Source organism: Argopecten irradians, chromosome 1 (genome assembly GCF_041381155.1).
Source record: "Argopecten irradians isolate NY chromosome 1, Ai_NY, whole genome shotgun sequence".
Lineage (NCBI taxonomy): Eukaryota > Metazoa > Mollusca > Bivalvia > Pectinida > Pectinidae > Argopecten > Argopecten irradians.
In genome coordinates this window covers 40,117,812-40,141,915 of record NC_091134.1, presented here as the reverse complement: position 1 = coordinate 40,141,915, position 24,104 = coordinate 40,117,812, and the positions used below count along the sequence as shown (strand labels likewise).

The window sequence follows — 24,104 nt, the reverse complement described above, 5'->3', positions numbered from 1 at the left end:
ATGCTCTTTTGCCTTACCCTTACAGTGTTAAAATTGTTGCATTTCCAATGTTAGCTCACCTTTGGTATCTTTGTAATGTTTGTAATCTGAACGCCGTGACAATTTAGATGTACAGGATATCTGTGATTCTGAAGAATGCAAAGTCATGATATAGAAAATCCATTCCATTGCTATTTCTAAATTGTCATATAACGAACATTTCTTTTGAAGATTTGCTATTTTTGAAACTATAAATAACTATTTGGTCTGAAAAGAAAAGTTCTGCGAATTTAAACAAAGTCCTTACTAAAAAGAAAAGATAGTTCATAGCTATCCCTGTAAAACCCTTTATTTAAAAATAAAAAAAATCGTGTTTGCTTAGAGAGAGTCATGAATCCACTGAAACGTTTACAAATATCATTGCCTAAATGGCCATTCTTTTACCATATGGGATGTCACATTTGATACTTTTGATACTTCCTGTAACAGTGACCTTACACATATGATCTCTATGTGTGGTTGTGCTACACACACTGACAGACACTCACGCCTACAATGCATGTGTACTGTACCCATCATAGAATCAATGAAGAGTTCAACTTTGAACTGGAAGTAGTCTTTTACATGATACAGCCACAACACAATACCAGCATGACGTAACGGCCGTGACATGAAGGGGATGTGTGTGAGGAGTATGGATGGAGCATATATTAACTCACAACTACGTTCTGTAGGTAAGTGATGCTTCCTCTAAGTTTACAATAGTGTAAGGAGTTATTGTATGAAACGATGAAACATGTTAACATCAACAGACGGAATAATGTCATAAGCCGAATTCAATCTCTACTAACTGTAACATGCAGTAACGACGACTGTTAATATGTAGACATCGACGTAAATGTGTAGTCTGTGTCTTCACACGCTTGGGATATATGATGCATTGTGATATATGTGTGTATATATAGGAGGATATAGGCGTAAGTGGCGGAATCTTAATACAATTGTCTCGCTATACAGCCCAAAATATTACACATCGTTTGGCCTGACACTTACTATACGTAGTGAAGTGGTAGGAAAGTTTTGAATCTGTTCCTAACATGTTTAATGTAACCTTTGTCTTTGTTTTCGTTTTGTCTGCATAATAATAAGCCCCTACATTCCTGATATAGGATACGCATGTAATAAAGTTCCATGTCTGCTAATGTCATATGGTGCGTATGATTTTGTCTCGCTTTCATTCTTAGAGAAAGATCGACATCTGAATATAAATGGGAAGTTTTATTTAGGACAGGTGCAAATAGAGACAAGAAGCAGGCTAAAGCTGCCCCTAAATTAACCTGACATGAAGCAGAGATCCTTACTCTTTTGAAAGTTATCTGTCCCATTGTTTCTTTTATATACAGTGATCTCTGTAGAATATTTTTTTGTTTCTATATGAATTTCGCCTATGTTGAAATGAACGTTGATGTGTAATACTGATTTATATAATATGCGTTTATAATCATTAAAAGTACCAATATCTGAATAACGAAAAACACCAATTTCGCTTACTTTAATTAGTTGGTATGTGATGTCACCTCTGTTATTTCAATATGAAAATCTGCATAAAAAAAGAAAAGAAAAATACCATATTAAAGACAAAAATGTGCATATTTGTTGGATTAATTAATAAAATCCTTCCAAAAACAATATTTGATAAGAATAAATAGTTACATTTACATATCCAAGAAGCTTAATGCTGTGAAATCGAATACTGGTAAAGCGGATTCGTTTGTGTGTGATAAACACAGAATGGATCACTGCTATAATATGTCATATTAGTTTTATCATTTTCATTACAGAAATCTAGTTTATTATGGATCCTATTCACAAGGCTAAGCTAAAACGGAACTACGTACAGCTTGTGAACGACTTGGAGCCGAAGCATATCGTGGATGATTTGTATGAGGACGGAGTACTTACCGAAAATGATTGTGAACTGGCGACGAATACCGACAAAACACGGAAAGAGAGATGCCAGGATTTAATTTCTGTTTTGATGAAAAGGGGTCCCCGTGCTTTTAAGTCATTCTTCGGTGCAATCCAAAACGCTGGATATAGTCATATTGCAGATCTGATAAGAGCCGATACACCAACTAATGTTGCGATTGCAAGCAGAAAAAATGAGGAAATATTCAAATCAAATGGCGTTTGTGAAATGTGCTCACCTTATTTTCCTGAACGATTTTCGAATCTAGAGTTCGGCGCTGTCATAAAACAACACTGTTGCCTTATTTTGCAGAATGTTGAACCAAAAGACTTACTCCCGTACAATTATCAAGAGGAACTTTTCAGCGAAGATGAATGTGAGAGAATTAAGACGAAAGTGACACGAAAAGAGAGGTGTGCTTTGTATCTTGAAGAATTGTCCAAATGTAAAAAGGACTCGCTTATTGAACTACTAAAGTTGTCACTACAAAATAAGTATCAATATATCGTTGATGAGATCGAAAAGGATTCATTACGTGCAAAATCATGCACAGAAGTAGATTCGATACATGTACAATCCTCACGTCTTAGAGAAAATGATGTACTCGCTAGAATATCGACTTTACAAAACGAGGTTGACTCCTTTACATCATTCAAGGATGACATTCCTGAAAATACGTTACACCAATTATCGTTAAATGTAATAAAGAAACGTCATTCGGACAGTCGTAATGCTGAAATAGAGAAAGAACACGTTGTCACAAGTTGTGATGTGAGGAAGGAGAGAAAACAATATGTGAAAAGACGTCGAGGGTTTCCAACTGGATCATCAACTGACGACTGTCCTTCACCAAAAAGGTTGGCAAGACCTAGAACCTGTTCAAAAGAAGACCAAATTGTATCTACAATTATTACTGGCCACATTCTGATTTCACCTGGATCATCGAAACCCGACAATTTGCCCAATAAGCGCTTAGATGTTGCTTTCAATACTCTCGTAACTTTGATGAACAGAGGATTATTCGACGAGTTTAACAGCTTGAATAATCGTCTCCGTCGTCAATGTAAAATTGATTTCGATATGAGATGTGTGCTTGGTTATCTTCAGGCAAATCTGGAGCTGCACAAATCCAATTTTGATGGCGCGAAACAACAAATCGAGTCTGCAATAACAATTTGTCATAAAACAACCAACCCTCGCTACTTTACGCTCGAATTACTTGGAACAAAAGCCCGTATGCTACTTTATCAAAAGAAGTTTGAAAAGCTACAAGAGGTTGTTGATGATGCAAGAATGCTAATAGAAACCGACATAGTAGCAGCCAGTGGACGCGCAGCCGGCTGGCTTCATGTACAAGAAGGCCGTTTGATGGCGTCTCAAATTGATTTACTCAATCCGACAAGAGTTAATTTTGCCGGGGCGCATCATCTTTTACATAAAAGAGCCAAAGTTAGTTTCGAGAAGGCACTTGCTAATTTTCAGAAAGATAAAAGTGAATACGGTCCTGTTGGTTACATGTACACTATGTGCCGGTTGATTATTTTACTCTTACAATGCGGCGAAAACGGACTTGCTATGGATATCTTGCGGCCAGATCCAAGTGAAATAGAATCATCGGGGAAGTACTTGCTGCAGGTAGCCGGTTCCGATGTTACATCTAGGAAAGTTTTAAACATGCACTATCACCTAGCTAGCTCGGACTATTATTTCCGGTCAGAGAACATGACAAAGGCATTCGAATGTGCTGACCTCGCTCACGATCTGGCAAAACAATTGGATATGAATGAATTCATGGTTCACGCATACAACCGACTTGTGTTTCTTAAAGCACAAGTTCTCACATTTTCTAAAGAAATCGTCGACACAGGAAGATGTGATATTCTCTTTGGGAGTAGTGCTTGCCAAGTAATATCATGTGATGATGTGGAGATATCGGATAAGGACCTCTCAGGTTTTAATTAAATCACGATGGGCCTGTGGTGTACGATGATAAAACCAGCTTATTTTCTCTGTGGTGACTTTTACATTTTTATGTCTACTGCCTTTTTCACGGCTGTGAAATATTATCGTGGTGATTAGTTTTCGCGACTTATACTTCCCGGAGAGCCACATGAAATTGAACGCGAAAATAAGTTGATCTGCAGTACATTTGTGTGTGTGTGTGTGTGTGTGTGTGTTATATATTTGTAGTCTATAAGTTATATAAGATGGAATATCAAGATACAGTTATGGGATACAATGTCCATTTTCATGAATCATACTGGAGATTAGATCACGAATTTCAGTTTTAACACGAGACCAAGTCGATTCACGAAACATAACGTTATATCCCTTTTCTAAAATTATTAAACACTCTTTCGCGGCTGAGCGCATATTTTTGATCCTGTGACGTGGTATGTGGTGTAAAAACAGCAACATTCTGTGTGTTTTCTGCCAGATTTACCGATTCGATTATTTATCAGTGCATTTATGTTTTTCCCAGACGCCTGCCTGTGTTGATTATAATAATAGTTTTCTCTAGCATCGATGAAAGAGCTGAAATGATGTCAGGTTTGTTCTACGATCAATTGGCCTAGGTCAAAAAAAAAAATGTTTTGTGTGGCAAAAATAAGTAAAGGACGAAAGATGAGAAAATATTACTTACTTCCGTAATCACACTCTTTTAATACCCGATTTTAATAGTAAAAAAAATAAAATGATTTTTATATTAGAAATCACATAATAATATAACTTTCCTTGTCATTGGCTTAAAAACTTTATTAGCCCGTAAAGGAAAAGAAATGGCGTTGCCGTTTGAATCATCGCTTCTGACAGGCTGAGATGACAACGTGTTCCATAGAAAAAAAATTTCAAAAATGAATTTTGAATTTTAAAGAGATAATCTTTAGTAAATTGAATTATAAGGAATCATTTGAATATGTGTTTTATGCTATTGAGAAATAACTCAAAATTCTGAGTGCATTCTCATCACATAACCACTACTCAGATGTTTGTGTTATATTTTTATCCCATAAAAATCTATTCAAATTAAACCTTAAATATAATGTATATTGTCGCTTTAAATGTCAACCATTCATTGACTTTTTGCCTTAGACGTTGATCTAGAAGTGCGGCTGTACTTGTCACTTGATTATACTTATATATGTATACAGTATATGTGTGTAATGTGAAACCTAATAGACAACACTAGGCTGACGTATATGTATTGAGAAGAAATTGTCAAGAACGTATGACGATACACCCACGAGTTTGTGGACATACGTGTATGTGTATGTGAGGAGACTTCGATATATGTATGTGTGTATGTATTTTATGTTTTTCATGAATGCTTGTGTTTGTCATACAGTTTATCAGATTTTTTTTTGTTTCTTTGAATTCCATAATTTGTTTGCATTCCCTCCTGCTTCTATCTGTGATAAACCATTGTGTGGTACATGATATATGAAGAATAGCCAAGCTATTGCTTAATGTTTTGTGCATACTTTTATTTATTTGTCTTTCTAAGGTCTAACCTCAGAGGTATCGTGCGTGAAAAGCGTCCGTCACGCATATCTCTTTTATTCCATTTGTAAATGTAAATATATCTAACATTATATTGTTATACACTACTGTCTATGACGCCACTATTGAAACTTAAAATGACGTTGGCAGTTGTGTGAGGTAAAATATTTTGACTTAAGTTAAAAATTAAATATAAATGTTATAAAGGTTTTTTTGTTTGTTTATTTGATTAATAAACGTCCTATTAACAGCCAGGGTCATGTAAGGCCGTCCTTACATATGCATGTATGCGGTGTGTAGCGTGTATGTAGTGCGAGGTGCGTGTTTTGGGAGACTGCGGTATGTTCGTGTTGTGTCTTCTTGCATAATGGAATACTGTTGCCTTTTTAATAGTGCTATATCACTGAAGCATGCTGCCGAAGACACCAAACAACACACCCCAACCGGTCACATTATACTGACAACGGGTCAACCTGTCGCCCCACTCTGTATGCTGAGCGCTAAGCAGGAGCAGAAACTACCACTTTTATAAACTATGGTGTGTCTCGGCCAGAGGACAGAACCCAAAGCTTTCCTCACAAGGGCGAACGCTCAACTGAAAACCAAAAGTGAGACGCGTAAGGGGAGACGTTAGGAAGGAGAAAGTAAGTCGGGAAGAAAGAAAATATTTTTAAAAATCTAGTCGCCTTTTACGATCATGCAATAGGGGCAGCAGATACAATTCTAACGTCCTACCTGCAGGGCTAAACGTTAAGGTATTTTGACTGAAAAGATATATTGTTTACAAGTAGAATGCAATGAGTTATCTGTTTGTTATCATTGTTGTCATTTAAGTTCTATGGTGCACTTTTTATCTATATGTGGAATTGCAAAATTTAAATGAAATCCCTATTAAATTGAATGATTTAATAAAATATTTTGAAATGAAATTAAATTAATCTTTTTCTCCTGCAATATAACGAGTATCGTTGGTCACTATGAAACGTTTCATATCTTTACCACAAAACGGAAATCTGTAAATTATTCCCCACTTCATAGAATACATCTGTATTAAACATTTAATCATTTATGAAGTTACAGGGATTCATTATGAAACGTAAACATTAGATAATTTAATGCAAACATGACAAGGAAGACTTTTTGTTTCCTGATAAATGTATTTATTGTGTGGCAATGAATACCTTAACCATTAATTCTCTGTCTAAAAACTCCATTCCAGCATTTGTCTTACGCCCATTACTTATGCAAGGTAGGTACAACACCTGTTAAAGATATTCCTATAGTTTAAAACATACAGTACATACAGTGTCAATGACTCGACCACAAAACATTTGATTACACCATCAACGACGTGTAATCATTATGTAATACTCACGTGCATGACATCATGTGTATTACTTTGAGGATGTCCTGATGTTTGCTGTATATATATAATCACTTGACTCTGGTATCGTTACACACACATTGTCCGTCACATGTACTTATGTTCATGCGAAAAAATTCCATATGTGTGGTCGTTGACAAAATAATAAACCTTTTAGGCGATATTTACATCTGTATATGGTACAAATAAAAAGGAAACAAGTTTTGAAATATATTGAAGGGGTTATTTTATATCATTTACATAAATATGTCAATTTATAGATTTCTAAGAATTAAGAATTGGATATACTGCATAGTTAAGTGATTGGGAATGTAAATGTATCAGAAAATAATTAGTACAAGAAACAAGATGAAATTTTATAGATACTCTATAGTCCTCAAACGCGATATAAAGGAACAGCAACACGATGTAAGAGTTATCCTTCTTCCTTCATACGACAGCGAATTAATTCTCTTGTAGCAACTTTCAACCAGTTAGATATTTACAAGGAATTGTGACACTGCAGTTGCTTATATAATTGACACTGCAGTTGCTTATATGATGCACATCTATTCGTATATAAAATCTATGTCATAGCCAGCCATTCTTTGCTGATACACGCGATCAAATTCCTCACTTTGGGCTTGAGTGAACCAATTCTTCCAATCTCCAATATCTCCTGGTGATGGAAAACCAATTCAAACACATGTGTATCAATTAATAGATCAATTATAGAATAAATCAGTCCATTAAAACACACAAGTCTCAGTAAAAACGTAAACATTATAATGGAACAGTACAATAAGCACGTGTGTTTTCATAATACAATATTGTTAAACGTCATTTGTCAACTTATAATATCATATACATGTATATATATGGAACGTTTTGTCAAATGTACTATTCAATTGAGAATATAAACAACATTGTCCGCCGATTAAATCAATTATGATTTGCATATCTCATATATGATTGTTTTTATTATTACAAAATATAAACTGCTTCCCATTATCAGCACTTTATTTCTTTAGCAATAAGAGTGGATCAACATATTTTACGATCTTGATGTAAAATTTTATCATTTGCCATTATCAGTCGATGGATATCGTGTTGAATATGTACAAACCTTTACGATAGATTGGGAGTACTCCACGATTGGAAATGTTCACAAATGTGTCGGATCCCGCAGGTCCATGTTCGTGGTCGATTTTCATTTTCGAAAATTCAACATTGAGTTCCACTTGTCGAAGAAAGTCTTCACCTGTAGGAATTTCGAGGAAATTTGCTAATGTGTAGATATTTTGCAGCTTGTTCTGAAAGACAATAATATGGTAAATTAATATATTATAAGACATTTATGAGCGATAAATTAAATTGCAAGCTGGCATCCAAATAAGGACTACACAGTTTAAGTTTGTCGAACTGTTTATGGTAAGGAATTAAGTCACTCTTGGTAATCACCAATGTTTAAATAATTTGTTTTTGGAGCAATCAGTTTATTTTATTGGCAAAGTATGTGCCTGTTGCAAGATCTTTTATAATTAGTAACTTCGTGTTTAAGATTTCTTCAGGGATATTGTGTGTGTTTTACCTTAATTTAATGACTGGCAGTTCATTAGTCCAATAGTTTTCTTTGTGCTTCTGTATGTTTTCACTGATATTTAAAAACAATGACCAAGTGCTGTAATTTATTGCAGGGCGTTTGTATCTACCATATAGTAATATCAAACTGAAGGTAATGCACGAGTGTCCTTGGCTACATACTTTGCCTGTGTCTAGTGTAAAATAGGGGTGTGTGTGGGTTTGTAGTTACTTGCTCTTTTCATATCCTCATAGTGTAGAGTAAGTGTCTTCATATCTGGGTATGTCTTCCTTATATCCAGCCATTGTTTTAGCGCACCGAACCAATTTCCAAAGAGAACTATCGAGATACAAACAAATAGGCATTATAAGAAAATGAAAAAGAAATATCATAGGATAGAATTGTACCAAAACACGAATAATATAATTAAATACCTTGAAATTAAGATAACATTTAGACCGCAATTATCGGCTGTTCCATCCTAGAGTCCTTTTAATATATTTTTGCTTTTGATAATTAGAGGCAAGCACTGTAAATGAATTTTTCTGTCTAGATAATAATTAAAGATAACCTTTTGATGATAATTATATTAATCACGAAGCACGTCTTCCAATAATTGATAGTCATTCAAAACTCTTGATTTTAATGCTTTTTAACTCTTAATGTTTGCTATATAGAAATGAAGTCCATAGAAATCACCATTGCAGCAGAAAAATCTTCCCGAAATCATTTAATTGCTGACATTATTTTGAACTCACAATCTTCATTGAGGAAGAACTTTAGAAATCCGTTGAAATTGCCAGAGTATACAGGACTGTTCAGTGACGTCAAGAAACAGAAGTAGGAGACAGCGACATCTTTGGGGTTACGGAGGACATTAATTATCTTTCCTGTTCCACACTTCATAGCTTCTGGTAAGTGGCACACCTCGAAATGCGTGGCGAACACCCTCCGTGGTGGCATACTGTCGATGTTGGCGATGTCATCAAATTCTAGGTATCTTGGACTGCCCAGGTAGGTAGCTGATCCAGATACTAACATGTGGACGATGTTATAAGTCCAGTGTAACCCTGCAGAGAAAAGATTAAATGTGGCCGAACACAGCCATATATTGGACAATACGAAATTATTTTAAAAAAGACTATTATATTGTAATTGTTGAAGAAATGACTTCAACATTAGAACTATTAAAATGTATACATTATTAGGAATTGAAGCGTCTCCATTCCGAATTCAAAACCTTACAGATACACCGCCATTGGATTGAAAGACATTGTTGGCATTTTGATAGATAAATGTTTATCATTTCATGCTTTCTTACACGATGATGTAAATATTTCGGCATAACAAAAACTAGTACTATGTCGTTGTAACTTTGGAAAGGATTTACGATACGTAGTGTAATTACCAGAATCAATTATGTAGTAACAGGAAGATAGGATGTTGGTTGGTTGATTGGACCTAAAGAGATAGTAACAGGAAGATAGGATGTTGGTTGGTTGATTGGACCTAACGAGATAGTAACAGGAAGATAGGATGTTGGTTGGTTGATTGGACCTAACGAGATAGTAACAGGAAGATAGGATGTTGGTTGGTTGATTGGACCTAACGAGACAGTGGTATAACAGGAAGATAGGATGTTGGTTGGTTGATTAGACCTAACGAGACAGTGGTAAACAGGAAGATAGGATGTTGGTTGGTTGATTGGACCTAACGAGATAGTAACAGGAAGATAGGATGTTGGTTGGTTGATTGGACCTAACGAGATAGTAACAGGAAGATAGGATGTTGGTTGGTTGATTGGACCTAACGAGATAGTAACAGGAAGATAGGATGTTGGTTGGTTGATTAGACCTAACGAGACAGTGGTATAACAGGAAGATAGGATGTTGGTTGGTTGATTAGACCTAACGAGACAGTGGTATAACAGGAAGATAGGATGTTGGTTGGTTGATTGGACCTAACGATGTTGGTTGGTTGATTAGACCTAACGAGACAGTGGTATAACAGGAAGATAGGATGTTGGTTGGTTGATTAGACCTAACGAGACAGTGGTATAACAGGAAGATAGGATGTTGGTTGGTTGATTGGACCTAACGAGACAGTGGTATAACAGGAAGATAGGATGTTGGTTGGTTGATTAGACCTAACGAGACAGTGGTATAACAGGAAGATAGGATGTGGGTTGGTTGATTGGACCTAACGAGACAGTGGTAAAACAGGAAGATAGGATGTTGGTTGGTTAATTGGACCTAACGAGACAGTGGTATAACAGGAAGATAGGATGTTGGTTGGTTGATTAGACCTAACGAGACAGTGGTAAACAGGAAGATAGGATGTTGGTTGGTTGATTGGACCTAACGAGATAGTAACAGGAAGATAGGATGTTGGTTGGTTGATTGGACCTAACGAGATAGTAACAGGAAGATAGGATGTTGGTTGGTTGATTGGACCTAACGAGATAGTAACAGGAAGATAGGATGTTGGTTGGTTGATTGGACCTAACGAGACAGTGGTATAACAGGAAGATAGGATGTTGGTTGGTTGATTAGACCTAACGAGACAGTGGTATAACAGGAAGATAGGATGTTGGTTGGTTGATTAGACCTAACGAGACAGTGGTATAACAGGAAGATAGGATGTTGGTTGGTTGATTGGACCTAACGAGACAGTGGTATAACAGGAAGATAGGATGTTGGTTGGTTGATTAGACCTAACGAGACAGTGGTATAAACAGGAAGATAGGATGTTGGTTGGTTGATTGGACCTAACGATGTTGGTTGGTTGATTAGACCTAACGAGACAGTGGTATAACAGGAAGATAGGATGTTGGTTGGTTGATTAGACCTAACGAGACAGTGGTATAACAGGAAGATAGGATGTTGGTTGGTTGATTAGACCTAACGAGACAGTGGTATAACAGGAAGATAGGATGTTGGTTGGTTGATTGGACCTAACGATGTTGGTTGGTTGATTAGACCTAACGAGACAGTGGTATAAGAGGAAGATAGGATGTTGGTTGGTTGATTAGACCTAACGAGACAGTGGTATAACAGGAAGATAGGATGTTGGTTGGTTGATTAGACCTAACGAGACAGTGGTATAACAGGAAGATAGGATGTTGGTTGGTTGATTGGACCTAACGAGACAGTGGTATAACAGGAAGATAGGATGTTGGTTGGTTGATTAGACCTAACGAGACAGTGGTATAACAGGAAGATAGGATGTTGGTTGGTTGATTGGACCTAACGAGACAGTGGTAAAACAGGAAGATAGGATGTTTGTTGGTTGATTGGACCTAACGAGACAGTGGTATAAACAGGAAGATAGGATGTTGGTTGGTTGATTAGACCTAACGAGACAGTGGTATAACAGGAAGATAGGATGTTGGTTGGTTGATTGGACCTAACGAGATAGTAACAGGAAGATAGGATGTTGGTTGGTTGATTGGACCTAACGAGATAGTAACAGGAAGATAGGATGTTGGTTGGTTGATTGGACCTAACGAGATAGTAACAGGAAGATAGGATGTTGGTTGGTTGATTGGACCTAACGAGACAGTGGTATATTCGCGTTGTGTCTCTCAGTAAAAATGGGACTCTTGTCAATGTTATAGTGCTACCTCACTGATGCATGTCGCCAAGGACACTTAACAACACATCGCAATGCTCAACAGTCAGTTAGAAAGAAGTGAAATAGAAGATTCCAGGATTTACTATCAATGTCGGCCGTGTAACAGAAGTGATAGTAACCCCTGGCGATCGATGTTAAAATTACCTTTATTTGAACATTTAAAATAAAACAATATTGTCTGAAAAAAAATCAGCATTTTGTCGGCAGTTGCACCACAGTACTGGCCACATGTTGATTTTACCCATACCAACAAAACAACATCCTCCAATCCCCCTCCTCTAGTTTTGCTAAAATTATTGACAGAACATGACAGACAAATAAGAATTTACAATTTAAAACGATCTATAATGATAACGTAAATGATTGTTTATTAAAAAAAAAAAAAAAAAAAATATTGGGGCAGACGACTGTTTTGATAACGATGATCACGTTGAAGTTCAATAGTTCATTTCATTTCTGATATATGTATGGTTATCTCTACAAAGAGATACTGGTCACGCCTTCAGTCAACTCGCTGCTCTGGAATATTATCAGAAGGATCACATTGCGTTAGATAATGTTATTACAGTCAAGATAACTTATCTTGTTAAAACGTATCACCGATTACTTTTACGGGTAAAAATAAATTAGTGTTTAGCGCTTTTTAAACTTCCCGATCTGCCTTTAAAGGCACAGTACATATATTTCACCAGTTTGTCAACACTTATCCGATAATATTTTCGCAACCGTATATGTCCCGCGAACATTTCTTCCCACAAAAATGGCCATCTACACGGTATGTTATCTACTTGGACATACCCATGTTTACCGACTGTACCTGTCTTTGGATATGTGCATAGTAAAATGTCGTCTGCTCTGCATTGGAGTTGTGCTACTTGAGCCAGCTGGTCTTGCACATTTCCTCTAACAAGTTTCGGAAAAACATGTTCCTTGTATTTCTTGTATTCCAAGGTATTCCCCTCGTCATCGGCCACTGTAACAATATCCATTGTTATTTACAGTGCAGTGAGTTCATAGTAGCATGAGATAACATAAGATAGGCCAACATGGGCCAAGGACACTCTCGGTTAGGTATACAGTCCTGCACTGTCTATGTATGTAGGCCGTGTCAGGTCATACATTTTATCCACTTACATGAAGGTAGTATCAGCTATTATTTTTAGTATAACGCTTAGTCAGATTGATTTTATATCATGTAAGGTATTTCTTTTTCCCGTATTGGATTTGTCTCCATATAAAGCTTTTTTGTTTGTTTGTTTGTTATTTGTGATTTTTATCATTAAGGTTTTAAATGTTTTTTTTTTTATTTTGTCCCTATTAATTATTGTTTAGAACAAAAATAAATTATTGAAAGAACATTGTATTTTATATAATTTTCTCTGAAACAAAACCAAAATATCATTAATGTTGAAACAATCAAATAAAAAAGAAAATAATTTTAATTCGAAATTTTGTCAATTGCATCTTTAAAATATATGAATTCTTTTACAAAAACAATTGTATACTAGAAGTGTTACATTAGTCCATTTATAGACATTTATGGTATGGAGATATAGCAAAAAACTCTAAATTAATTTGTAATAAAACGTAAAGCAGTTAATGATGAGAGCACTGTTTGATTTTTGCATGAAATTCAACACTCTTTTCTTTATCGTAATAATGTCAATCTAATCCGTGGTAACTGAATCTCGAGGGACAACTTTAACTATGTTATCCGTAGCTATATCAGCCAATAAATCAGTATCTAACCGTTACAAATAGCGAAGCCATATTTACTTAATGCGATGAACAATGTTAAATATCTCACTCAATAAAATGCTCCAGATCTTAGAAGTATTTAACTTTAAACTTAAACATCTACAGCCGACTTCATTTTCCTTGTATCATATGTGGCTGGGGAAACGTTCTTCCTTTTTGTGTTGCTTCTGAATTTCTAATTCTATGAAGTTATATACTTTCACGTGGGTAAAGTGTTTGTGATAGCTCATGATCTTTCATATACATGTCCCTGGGGTCAATTCTATTATCTAATTATTGTATTATCAAATAACACGGAATAGATGAAAATGTTTTGAAATTTACTTTTTTTAAAAATAAGAATTAAAAATCCTAATATTTATTCAGTCAAAAATTACTTATCGAACGTAGATATTGTCTGCTCTCCTTATATTTTATCATTAACACTTACTACTATACAGTTGTTGACTGGGGTTGAGGGCAACAGATGATTTGTTGGACCCGAAGACAAACTGTTGCCCAAGGCCGAAGGCCGAGGGCAACAGTTTGTGTGAGGGTCCAACAAATCATCTGTTGCCCGAAAACTCAGTTGACAACTGTTTTGTTATACCCCATTGTGACATCACCTCGGTCCAACAGCACATTTGAACAGTCGATTTTAACAGTTCTTTGGACCGCTCGACAGAACAGTTCATTTATTGGCATTTTTGTCAATAGAGTTTATATAGAAACTATTTTATAGGGATATAACAAAATGTTATATTGTTTATTTTCTTTCTACACCGTTATCTCCAAGCAACATTGATGGGATATTTTTCATTTCGATTTTATTCGGATTGGTATAAAGCCAATGTGTAATTTTTCTTATGATGTGTCTTGACCCCGTAAAAAGGCATTTTTACGACAACACATATATTGATTTTCTCTCTCTATCTACTCATTCTTATCTTGGTACGTAAGGTATAGGTTAAAAATATCACGCGAGGGGGTATGATGCATCGCCATTTTGTATGCACGGAGATAATCAGCAGATTCATTTCAACAACACATTTCTTGCGTGCGGTGTTCGTGCTCCGAATCCGATTAAGTGTACGTCACTGCTGTAACTTGGAGTGGACATAGGTCGTTAGCGGTCAGAAGAACAATAAGGCTATATTTGACCAAGGTCACGCGTCAGTAATATCGGGCCCGGGTCAGTCAAGGACTGGTAAGTCATGGCATGTTATCAAATGTCAACGCCAAACAAATATTTGTCATGATCAATGGCGTAACGTCTACTATTATAACAAGATAACATTGTATTAGTCTGAAATATTGTATTAGTCTGATTTAACATAGATTTTTGGACGAAAATATGTAAAATGAATAGCTAGGGTGAAAGTATTTATATTTCAGTTAAGAAAGTATTTGAATGTAGTTTTTTGAGGATTGCTGAACATTTATGACGTCATCAGTGTAACGCTAGAGATCGAACTTTTCCATTAATATATCCTACTCCAGGGGTTATCATAACTGACGTTCTCATAGTACAACTGGAGGTAATCTAGTCCTTTGATGTATATTAAAAGAACCGTATAACAGTATATTGTGGTTGAATGTGTGGCTTAGAAATTGGGCGTCTCTCTCTCTCTCTGTAGTCTTCATGGGAACTAATTGCGGGCCTGTGATTGGTTCAGATTTTTTTTCTCATGAGCTGCCTTCAGTTTTACTATGTGATAGCTATAGTCCATGTGTGGATATAACGTCAGTTTTAGTAAACCCTGGAGTATCGAGGATGATCCTACTCTCACCAATTCACATTTTCTCGATTTCTTATGCGAAAGTATTAAACTCTTCTCAACTCACAGATGTGGCGGAAAAAACCAGTCCACAGACTCTTTACGAAAATGCTTTTCATAATTCCTACAGTTTCAGACGCTTCTCTGGGGAGAAGGATAAGGGTTACTATAGTTTATGTAAAGGAAACAAGTTTTTGAACATAATTTGTTTGATTTCCACAGGAAATAAGTGGAACGTTGTTAGAATTTAAACATTTTTCCTGAAAGAACACCAAGGAAAAAAAGGGCAGCGCCAAAATGGGGCAAAGTAGTCAAAACTCTTCGTATCATTTCACAGATGTGGTTGAATCAAAAGTCTTTTTGAACAATTTGAAGGGACAATTCAGTGAGGCTAATTCGTTACATAACCACGAAGCAAAATATGACATAAATGTATTGTTCTACATTCCTTATGAAACATATGACAAGAAATAGTGACAAATTCCACAACATTGTTAAGTATTTTGATTAATACCATTGAAATTCCAAATCGTTGATCAATACGATTAAGCAGGTACAACATGTACGCTGTACCCTTACCCGAGTCAAAGTCACGCACGTTAAACAAATGCAATACATAGCCACTGAGGAGTTGATGAAATTATTTTTAGACAAGAACATGCATCTAATAATGTTAACACAACTGTAAGAGCGTTTTGAGTAGTTCTAGACAAAAAATTCTTTATTACACAGGCAAGGGTCAGGGTTCGGCATACAAGGCTATGTGTAATGGCGATTGAACATTTCACATACAATTGACTACAGTGGGCTTTTCTGGCATATCACAGTAAAACCAACTTATCTAATTTCCATTAGAACTGGTTTGTTTCCGAAATATGTGTTAATAAGTTTTAATGTACTCTTAGACTGAACTGTCCCTTTAATAGTCTTAAGGCCCTTTAGGACAATTGTGGGTTTTATGCCTCTGATGTGTTCGAGATTTTCCGCTTGGGTCAAGTTTACTATATAATGGTTAATAAAGGAAGAACAGATTTTTTTGAGTATCAATTGTTGATATTGTGTATCAGAACTCATTTGACTGTTAAAGCCTTTGGGTCTCTTGTTTCACCATATTGCTTCATCATAACATTTGGCATATATTAATCAATTCTATTGGTGGTAAAACACTGATAATGCATATCATCAAGTAAATTGTGAACTTTCAAACATCATATACTGGCGAATGTCTCAATCAATTATACACATTATACACACGATGTTAAAAAAGACAAATTATACAACAAACTTACCAATGAAAGTGTCAGAGATTGAAATGCTCTCATTACTTTGTGGTCAGATTTTCGAATGATCTTAATAACGATATATGTTAAAGCGTTATAGTTAATGAAACGGTATGAGTGTATAGTTTTTAAAGCAGCCGTTTGATTAACACAACAGTTAGAGTTAGATACCCAATTCAGAAGAACACAAGAATACTTATCTAATGTGTCTAAGAATGTTAAGAGATATATACGCAGCCCTTTTCTTTTTCTACCATTTTTCAATTACTTAAGTATATCTAACAATAACTGGATAAGGTAATCTCGTCTCTTCAGATTATCGACAACAATGGACGTAATTGAGAAGGTAGATATAAGAGATGAGGAAGGTAACACCATGGATTATTCACTCTACAAAGGCTGCTCTTTTCCTCCCCATGTGGTGGGCAACGTCCGGGATCTGGTAGCCAACTGTGCCAAGCTGAAATGTCGACAGGATGATGTATTGTTGTACACCTACCCCAAATCCGGTATGACCCTCATGTTCTTATGATGATTATTTGTTTATATTTTTTTTCTTTTTGAAAGCTTCTGACTATGGCTAATTATTCGTGTTTATAAAATGTATGAATTCGAATGCATAACATAGTCTTATAAAAGCTTATTAAAATTTTTCACAACTTGATGGATTTACTTTTGTGACGACTTTGAAAACAAAAACAAATTTTTACTTGAATCATCAAGGACAAATTTTCTGCCAATTCAAAACACAACAAAAATGTTTTGTTTCTGTCACTTATTGGACATTACGTGCTATATTTTTTTTAAAGATATGTCTTTAAAGATGACGAGCAATGATGCGACATTTTTATATTTATCGAATGAATTCCATACAAGATTATAAAACCTCTAATTCATATAATATTCCGTTTCCTAGACAAAATCTTGATTATTTTTAGATATAAGGTACAACGTTTTATTGTCAGGAAATTGAGTTTTTCTGAATAGTTTGTGAACAATTCATAAAAGGTATGCTTTTAAAAGTTTATCAATGAGTTTTTTGTAATGTTTTACGCATCTTTCAATCATTTATGTCTATGTAATGCATGTGTTTGCATAATACAGTTATCTACCTTTTAAGGTAACTACATATCCATTGTGATTTCATAAATTTGTGAGCATAACGCCATGCTTTTAAGAGAAAACCACATAAGTTTCGATCACAAAATAATGTGGAATCTATCGAAACCCACCTAGAAGGTCAGACTGTAACCCGCAAGCGGGAATGAGACTATAAACGTAATACAACTTTAACGGCTTAGTTAAGATCACCTTACTTTTAAGCTTTGTCGTTATGTCGGTTTAAAATTTTCAGGAACACATTGGATGCACAATATACTCAACATGTTTATCACCGGGAACTTCGCATACGCCGGTACAGCTTCGTATCTGGAATTCGCCAAAATAGACGTGATTGACAACATGCCGTCCCCAAGACTTATTGCAACACATCTCGAAGTAGATCTGTTCCCTGATGACATAAAGAACGGTATTGGAAAGGTTGTTAACATAGTCCGGAATCCGAAAGACGTCGCCGTTTCTTACTACTGTTTTCTAAGCAGTATGAAAGGCGTCGGCTTCACCGGAACATTCGACAGCTTTCTACGCTTTTACTTGAAGGAAGAGTGTAAATAACAAATATTTCCCTTATTTATCAATCTTTTTTTGTGATATGCCGATCATTATATGCTAATTGTCTTTATAATGGCGTATATAGATGGGGGTGGATACAATTGAAATATGCAAATAACATTGTATTCTTAAACTGATAAAATAAATGATTACGTTTAACTTACATGAAACTGTAGACTTTGTAAAGATCTTGCTCTAAAGATTTAATGTGGATATTCCACCTCTCGGTGACTATTGAATAAATACCATGCATATGACAAATGAACCATGGTACATATTATATATTGATTAGGTGATTATTTGTGGTATTACAACATTTTTGTTTATAATCATAGGTTATAATATTGAAGTGCTTCGAATAAGTTGAAAGTTTAGATACAAAATTGCAAAAATTAGTTATATAGGAAAGAATGCATTACGTCAACGTATGATTAAAGATGCTCTACCTCTGACGAATGGTATTTTTTCACTATCAAAAACAGGAGCAGACGATTTGGTGTGTTTCTTCAGTTACAAAAGTTACTTACTTTACACCATTTAATACCACCATTGAAAAGTTTGAGCTTCTAATTTTACTTCAAGATAAAAATATTAGAAAAAATAATTGCATCCCGAAACAATTCAATGGCACTATGTTCTATATAGAATGATTATCTGACTGCGCATGCACCAAAAGCAAAAGGAATTAGCTTATATAATTTTTGTGTTAATTAGACATATGTATACACGATTAAACACCACTTGTTGTTCAAATGATGAGTATTATTTAGGATATGTCGGCGGTGGAGCATCTTTAAGGAATATGTTTGTATTTTGTTGAGGTTATGAGGGTATAATGATAATAGAGCACTTATATTTACAGTTTTTCACGTAAATGAATATTTTTTTCTAGCGACAGTTTTTTTAAATTAAAATACATGTTTCCATATTGTTTCTCTCCCGTATTTGTCAATGAATTCGATTGAACATCTGATTGCAATCAAGTCATTCACATATTTCCAACAAAAGTCCCACAATGCTACGTCAGCGACTATTCCCGTAACAATAGAATCAGCATACGTGTTGTACTATCATTATACACTCATAATGATAAAACTAGAAAGCATGGTTATCGAGCCCATGAGAGTGCAAACTGTAAATTTCATGATTTATCTTCCAGTTTTCTTCGGTAATTGGTATGGAGCCTTGAAACAGTGGTTAGATATTGGAAAGACCTACCCAAAGATGAAAATATTTACTCTGTATTATGAAGACCTTAAAAGAGTATGTATTAGTTGCTATTTACCAATGTTTTTTTAATCAACCAATGTTCTAATTTTGAAGCAAATCATACTAGAAAATATCATAAGCATCCTGAAAATGCAAACAATTTTGTATTAAAAAGACTTTTTCTTAAATACTTCGTTCGCCTATAATCACTCTTGATTGGATTAAAAATGATGGTGTCAAACCAAAATATTCCAAATACACTCAAACCTGTCTATTAAGATTACCTAAAGGATAGAGGAAAATGGTCGTTATAGTCAGTTGGTCTTATACACAGATTGATTTGTGTTGAAATTGGTCGTTAGATACGCTAGAAATGCCATGGTCTTCATACAGAGTTGGTCGATAAGGCAGGTTTTACTGTATAAGATAGCACAATGTTTCTGCCTACACTTTTAATGAGGAACTTGCTATTGTAGCCTTTTGTTTTTAATTTTTAATCATAGAATACACTACCAAACCTGAAAAGGGTTGTCAACTTTCTTGAAATTCCAAGAGATGAGGATTTCTGCAAATCTGTTATCGACAATACGGGCTTCGCTACAATGAAACGTCATCACGAAACCGAATCAAAACACAACGAACAATTTAAAGATGTTGTCAAAGATGGCGTCCTTCCTATCTATAGGAAAGGTTGGTTTACATATAAATGTTAGGATAAATAGTATGAATAAGATGTATTCACGTGTCCGCAGTGTCAGATATAAGACACACTAAGACGTATCCATTGTGTCCGATATGGGACACACTAAGGCGTATTCATTTTGCCATATATGGCCCCCCCTAAGACGTATCCATGGTGTCAGATATGGGACCCATTATGACGTGTCCATGGTGTCAGATATGGGACCGATTATGACATATCCATGGTTACAGATATGGGACACGCTGAGACCTGTCCATGATGTCAGATATATGATACACTAAGACCTGTCCATGGTGTCAGATATGGGACACATTAAGACCTGTCCATGAAGTCAGATATAGGACGAACTAAGACCCGTCCATGGTGTCAGATATAGGACATACTAAGACGTGTCTATTGTGTCAGATATAGGACACACTAAGACGTGTCCATGATGTCAGATATGGGACACACTAATACGTGTCTATGATGTCAGATATGGGACACACTTAGACACGCTTGTTTATAACAAAACATTTGAGGAACAATGAAATTACTAGTATCTAAACATAGTTCGTTATACAAATATTTTAAATCCCTAATAAATACTATGGATTCGTTGTAATCATGTTCGTTATAGATGTGATGATAGGGTTTTATATTTTGAAATTCGTTTTGGACGGATAAAAGTGGCATGGTTAAGTGTTAATGGGTCACAGTTTTTATCACCCAACTATATAACCTTACGACCTAAATTTATAATGATGCAGCAAGATCATGGATGCTATCAATGTCCCAGTTTATTTGTCTTTTGACCCTTTAACTTTTATCGTCTGACCTTTATCAGTCGTAATGCATAATAAGGATCCCACATACTATTCCTTCCGGAACACATAGTTCAATCATTATTGTGCTATTTCAAGATGCTTTGTACAAAATTTTTATTTATATATATTTCTTTTTACATTTGATAATAATCCATTATAAGTTTGTATACTCTTGTAGATTGCTATTAGTTATCAAATAACAACGATTTGGCAAACATTTGCAATCCAAGGCTATGCTGTGTCTTATTTGTTATCTACAGGGGAAATAGGCGACTGGAAACGATGGTTCACCCCAGCACAAAGCGAACTGTTTGACCGTGTCTACAAAGAAAGACTCGCTAAATATGACCTGGATTTAGTTTACGAATGAAACAACACTAGAATACGTTAATAAACAATAATACTAATCCTAAATAAATAATAATGATAAAAAAAGTTTTTTTAAAATTCCTAATTTCCAAAATCAAATGTTATAAAAGTAAAATGATAATAACTTCATATATTCGTGTTTGAATTTTATTACAATGTTTAAAATGATTCAAACAATTTGTATAATGTCGATGAAATATGTAATATTTGAACATTATTACATTAAGTATCTATCTGAATGTCTATGAAAATCCTTATATATTTTGGTCAGAAGCTCAAATAATGTGATGTTATGTAATTAACACTTGAAAATCTTGATATCAAATTCACATTCTTCTGAAATGATAACATCAATGACATATAAACAATTATTATTTTAATCAAATAAGTTTATTATTTGATTCGCTTAGTTTAGTTTAAAGCCATGGTCATTTAAGGATGTGCCATATTTAAATGAGAGGAAAGCCGGAGTACCATGAGAAAATCACCGACTAGCGTTTAGTAACTGGTTACTGTCACACTTGGAATTTGAACTCGCGATCCAGAGATGGAGAGCATGTGGAAACTGTACTAGTCTATGATGACCGATTAACTTTCGTTGATGTCATTTCACAAAGCCAATGCTTGTCGTCAAAACCACGTTGAGTTCTGATGCTTCCCATTTCTTCTTACCGACATGCTTATGACAAGCACATGTACATGTTAAATATTCGATCAAACGATGAACAAGAGAAAGGTGAACTATTTTAAATCTACTTTCTTGTGCTTCAAACTGTTTGTGAAAAATACATGATATATTTCTAATGGTTACAAAACAATTTAATTAGTTTGAAATTAATACATGTACTAACAGAATGAAAAAATGGTCACAAATATTTTGTCTTCAGTTTAAAGATTTATAAATCATTGCTCTAACCCTGCTACCCCTAGCGAGTGCAATCATTCGTAACGATATCTTTTTCTTATTATTCACTTCACGCATGAGTGTCTTAACTCTGAAAATTGGACAGCCATCACCGATAAGGTTAAATATATCAAATCGTTGCTTTCAATTTGCTTGTCTAATACAGTTACATCTGACTATCGTTTGATGGTTCATATTGTTTTAAATAAAACGAAAAGCGTACGAACGATAACAATGTAAATTAGACATTATTCTACACTCACACAATCAACTTCTTGCTTTATATGTAAATGCACTCATTTCTTCTGAGTTCAGTAGTCCAAATACGGTGTAAATGACCAGGCAATAATAAGGTGGGGAAATCTGCTTTGAGGACCAAATTGATCCAGACTATTCCGTCCCTCTATTGTCTAGTTATATAGATATCCTTTCCTGTTTAAACTCCGGAAATGATTAGCGACCCCAGCACGGATGTGATTTGGAAGAAGGTCTTTACATACATATTATTTTCTTTCATCAGATAATTTTATATATCAGAAAATGTACATAACAGTGCTATTGATATATAATTAAAAACTGAACATAGAAATATAATAAATCACCTTTTGATACCTTTCCAATGAAGAGACATGTGTTATATGTATAAAAATGAATTTATCATTTTTATGAACATAGTTTGAATGCCGATCTGTGCACAGATCACTTTTTCCCTCGGTTTATATATGGTCGGGTAGACTTCTGATGTTCATCGGCTAAAGGCTTATAAATAAAAGGACGATAGACGATAGAGAAATATTGAACAAAGAATAGGCATACATAGTATCACTGAAGCAAAACGTGGCCACTGCTGGAATTACCAAGCTATTCAGATACTATAAGTTAATCATATACATCAGAGGATAAAGGATATTGGTCTCACAGCTTCGAAATCAGACCTTTCAAAATTAACAGCATCCTTAACACAATGAAACAGTCAGAGTGCTGACTATGATTTTTGATTGAAGCAGGTCTGACAGTGATCTGAACCCGATAGCCCGATACTCAAACTTTTTTATGCTTGACATGTATAAGCAGTATCAATGAAATTGGTCATATTTGATAAAGGTACTTTTGTAGTTGAACTTTTGACCTCAAAGCCCATTTCCCACTCCATTGCCCAACTTCAAGTATGTCACTCGAAATTCGATAACATTCTCTCTCATATCTTAACATTATATGTCGTTTCAACCAAAAATGCGTTCATAGTGAAAGGGTGTTTATATGAATCTCCCGGAAAGCCCGTTTTGGATTTATGAAGACTACTAATTCCAACAGGTAATTATTAGACATTAAATGATTTCATTTGAATGATAATATTTGTTGATCAAAATCTGACGCGATGTGGAGTGTAAGATTCCATTCCTTTTGGATACCCAAAACTTTGCTTTTCTTGTACAAACTATTTTTGCACTTTAATATATGCATTTTAAGACGATTAACGTTTATGAGACTACATTACCGCATGACAATCATGAAAAATTCCCTTTAATATTAATTGCTATATATAAACAAGGAACACAATGATCTGTCCTCGAGGACAAATGAACTATCAATAGCATTTAAATTTATAATATTTTCAAT

At 34.9% G+C, this 24,104-nt stretch overlaps 3 protein-coding genes across 5 annotated transcripts; 2 read left to right on the top strand and 1 right to left on the bottom strand.

The window, feature by feature from the left end:
• Positions 1-598: 598 nt before the first annotated feature.
• LOC138327624 (uncharacterized) lies at positions 599-5,043 on the top strand. Of its 2 annotated transcripts, none has more exons than XM_069273895.1 (2): positions 599-709; positions 1,821-5,043. In XM_069273895.1, the coding sequence occupies exon 2, from the start codon at positions 1,835-1,837 to the stop codon at positions 3,908-3,910; it is 2,076 nt and encodes a 691-aa protein (XP_069129996.1). In that variant the 5' UTR covers positions 599-709; positions 1,821-1,834; the 3' UTR covers positions 3,911-5,043. The 2 variants fall into 2 exon arrangements, with proteins under 2 accessions (XP_069129996.1, XP_069129988.1); XM_069273887.1 differs by lacking the exon at positions 599-709 and adding an exon at positions 720-956.
• Positions 613-22,650, top strand: LOC138327639 (sulfotransferase 1A1-like). 2 transcript variants are annotated; one of them, XM_069273906.1, is made up of 6 exons: positions 613-713; positions 17,138-17,331; positions 18,177-18,488; positions 19,653-19,756; positions 20,206-20,392; positions 21,472-22,650. In XM_069273906.1, exons 2-6 carry the CDS (start codon positions 17,151-17,153, stop codon positions 21,579-21,581), a joined length of 894 nt encoding a protein of 297 aa, XP_069130007.1. In that variant the 5' UTR covers positions 613-713; positions 17,138-17,150; the 3' UTR covers positions 21,582-22,650. The 2 variants fall into 2 exon arrangements, with proteins under 2 accessions (XP_069130007.1, XP_069130015.1); XM_069273914.1 differs by lacking the exon at positions 613-713 and adding an exon at positions 14,786-14,971.
• Positions 7,358-13,027, bottom strand: LOC138327648 (sulfotransferase 1C2-like). The gene is made up of 5 exons (XM_069273927.1): positions 12,845-13,027; positions 9,153-9,464; positions 8,630-8,733; positions 7,939-8,125; positions 7,358-7,491 (listed from the first exon to the last, which is right to left on the bottom strand). The coding sequence occupies exons 1-5, from the start codon at positions 13,014-13,016 to the stop codon at positions 7,382-7,384; spliced, it is 885 nt and encodes a 294-aa protein (XP_069130028.1). The 5' UTR covers positions 13,017-13,027; the 3' UTR covers positions 7,358-7,381.
• Positions 22,651-24,104: the final 1,454 nt, after the last annotated feature.

What these genes read in the sequence shown, in the direction of transcription:
- LOC138327648 (XM_069273927.1), bottom strand. Translation starts at nt 13,016, where the DNA reads ATGGATATTGTTACAGTGGCCGATGACGAGGGGAATACCTTGGAATAC. An exon ending in GTTCTTCCTCAATGAAGATT is followed by an intron (nt 8,734 to 9,152) that starts GTGAGTTCAAAA and finishes GTATCTCGATAG; the next exon opens with TTCTCTTTGGAAATTGGTTC. An exon ending in ACTCCCAATCTATCGTAAAG is followed by an intron (nt 7,492 to 7,938) that starts GTTTGTACATAT and finishes TTCCATCACCAG; the next exon opens with GAGATATTGGAGATTGGAAG.
- LOC138327639 (XM_069273906.1), top strand. Translation starts at nt 17,151, where the DNA reads ATGGACGTAATTGAGAAGGTAGATATAAGAGATGAGGAAGGTAACACC. An exon ending in GTACACCTACCCCAAATCCG is followed by an intron (nt 17,332 to 18,176) that starts GTATGACCCTCA and finishes TAAAATTTTCAG; the next exon opens with GAACACATTGGATGCACAAT. An exon ending in CCTTCCTATCTATAGGAAAG is followed by an intron (nt 20,393 to 21,471) that starts GTTGGTTTACAT and finishes TGTTATCTACAG; the next exon opens with GGGAAATAGGCGACTGGAAA.
- LOC138327624 (XM_069273895.1), top strand. Translation starts at nt 1,835, where the DNA reads ATGGATCCTATTCACAAGGCTAAGCTAAAACGGAACTACGTACAGCTT.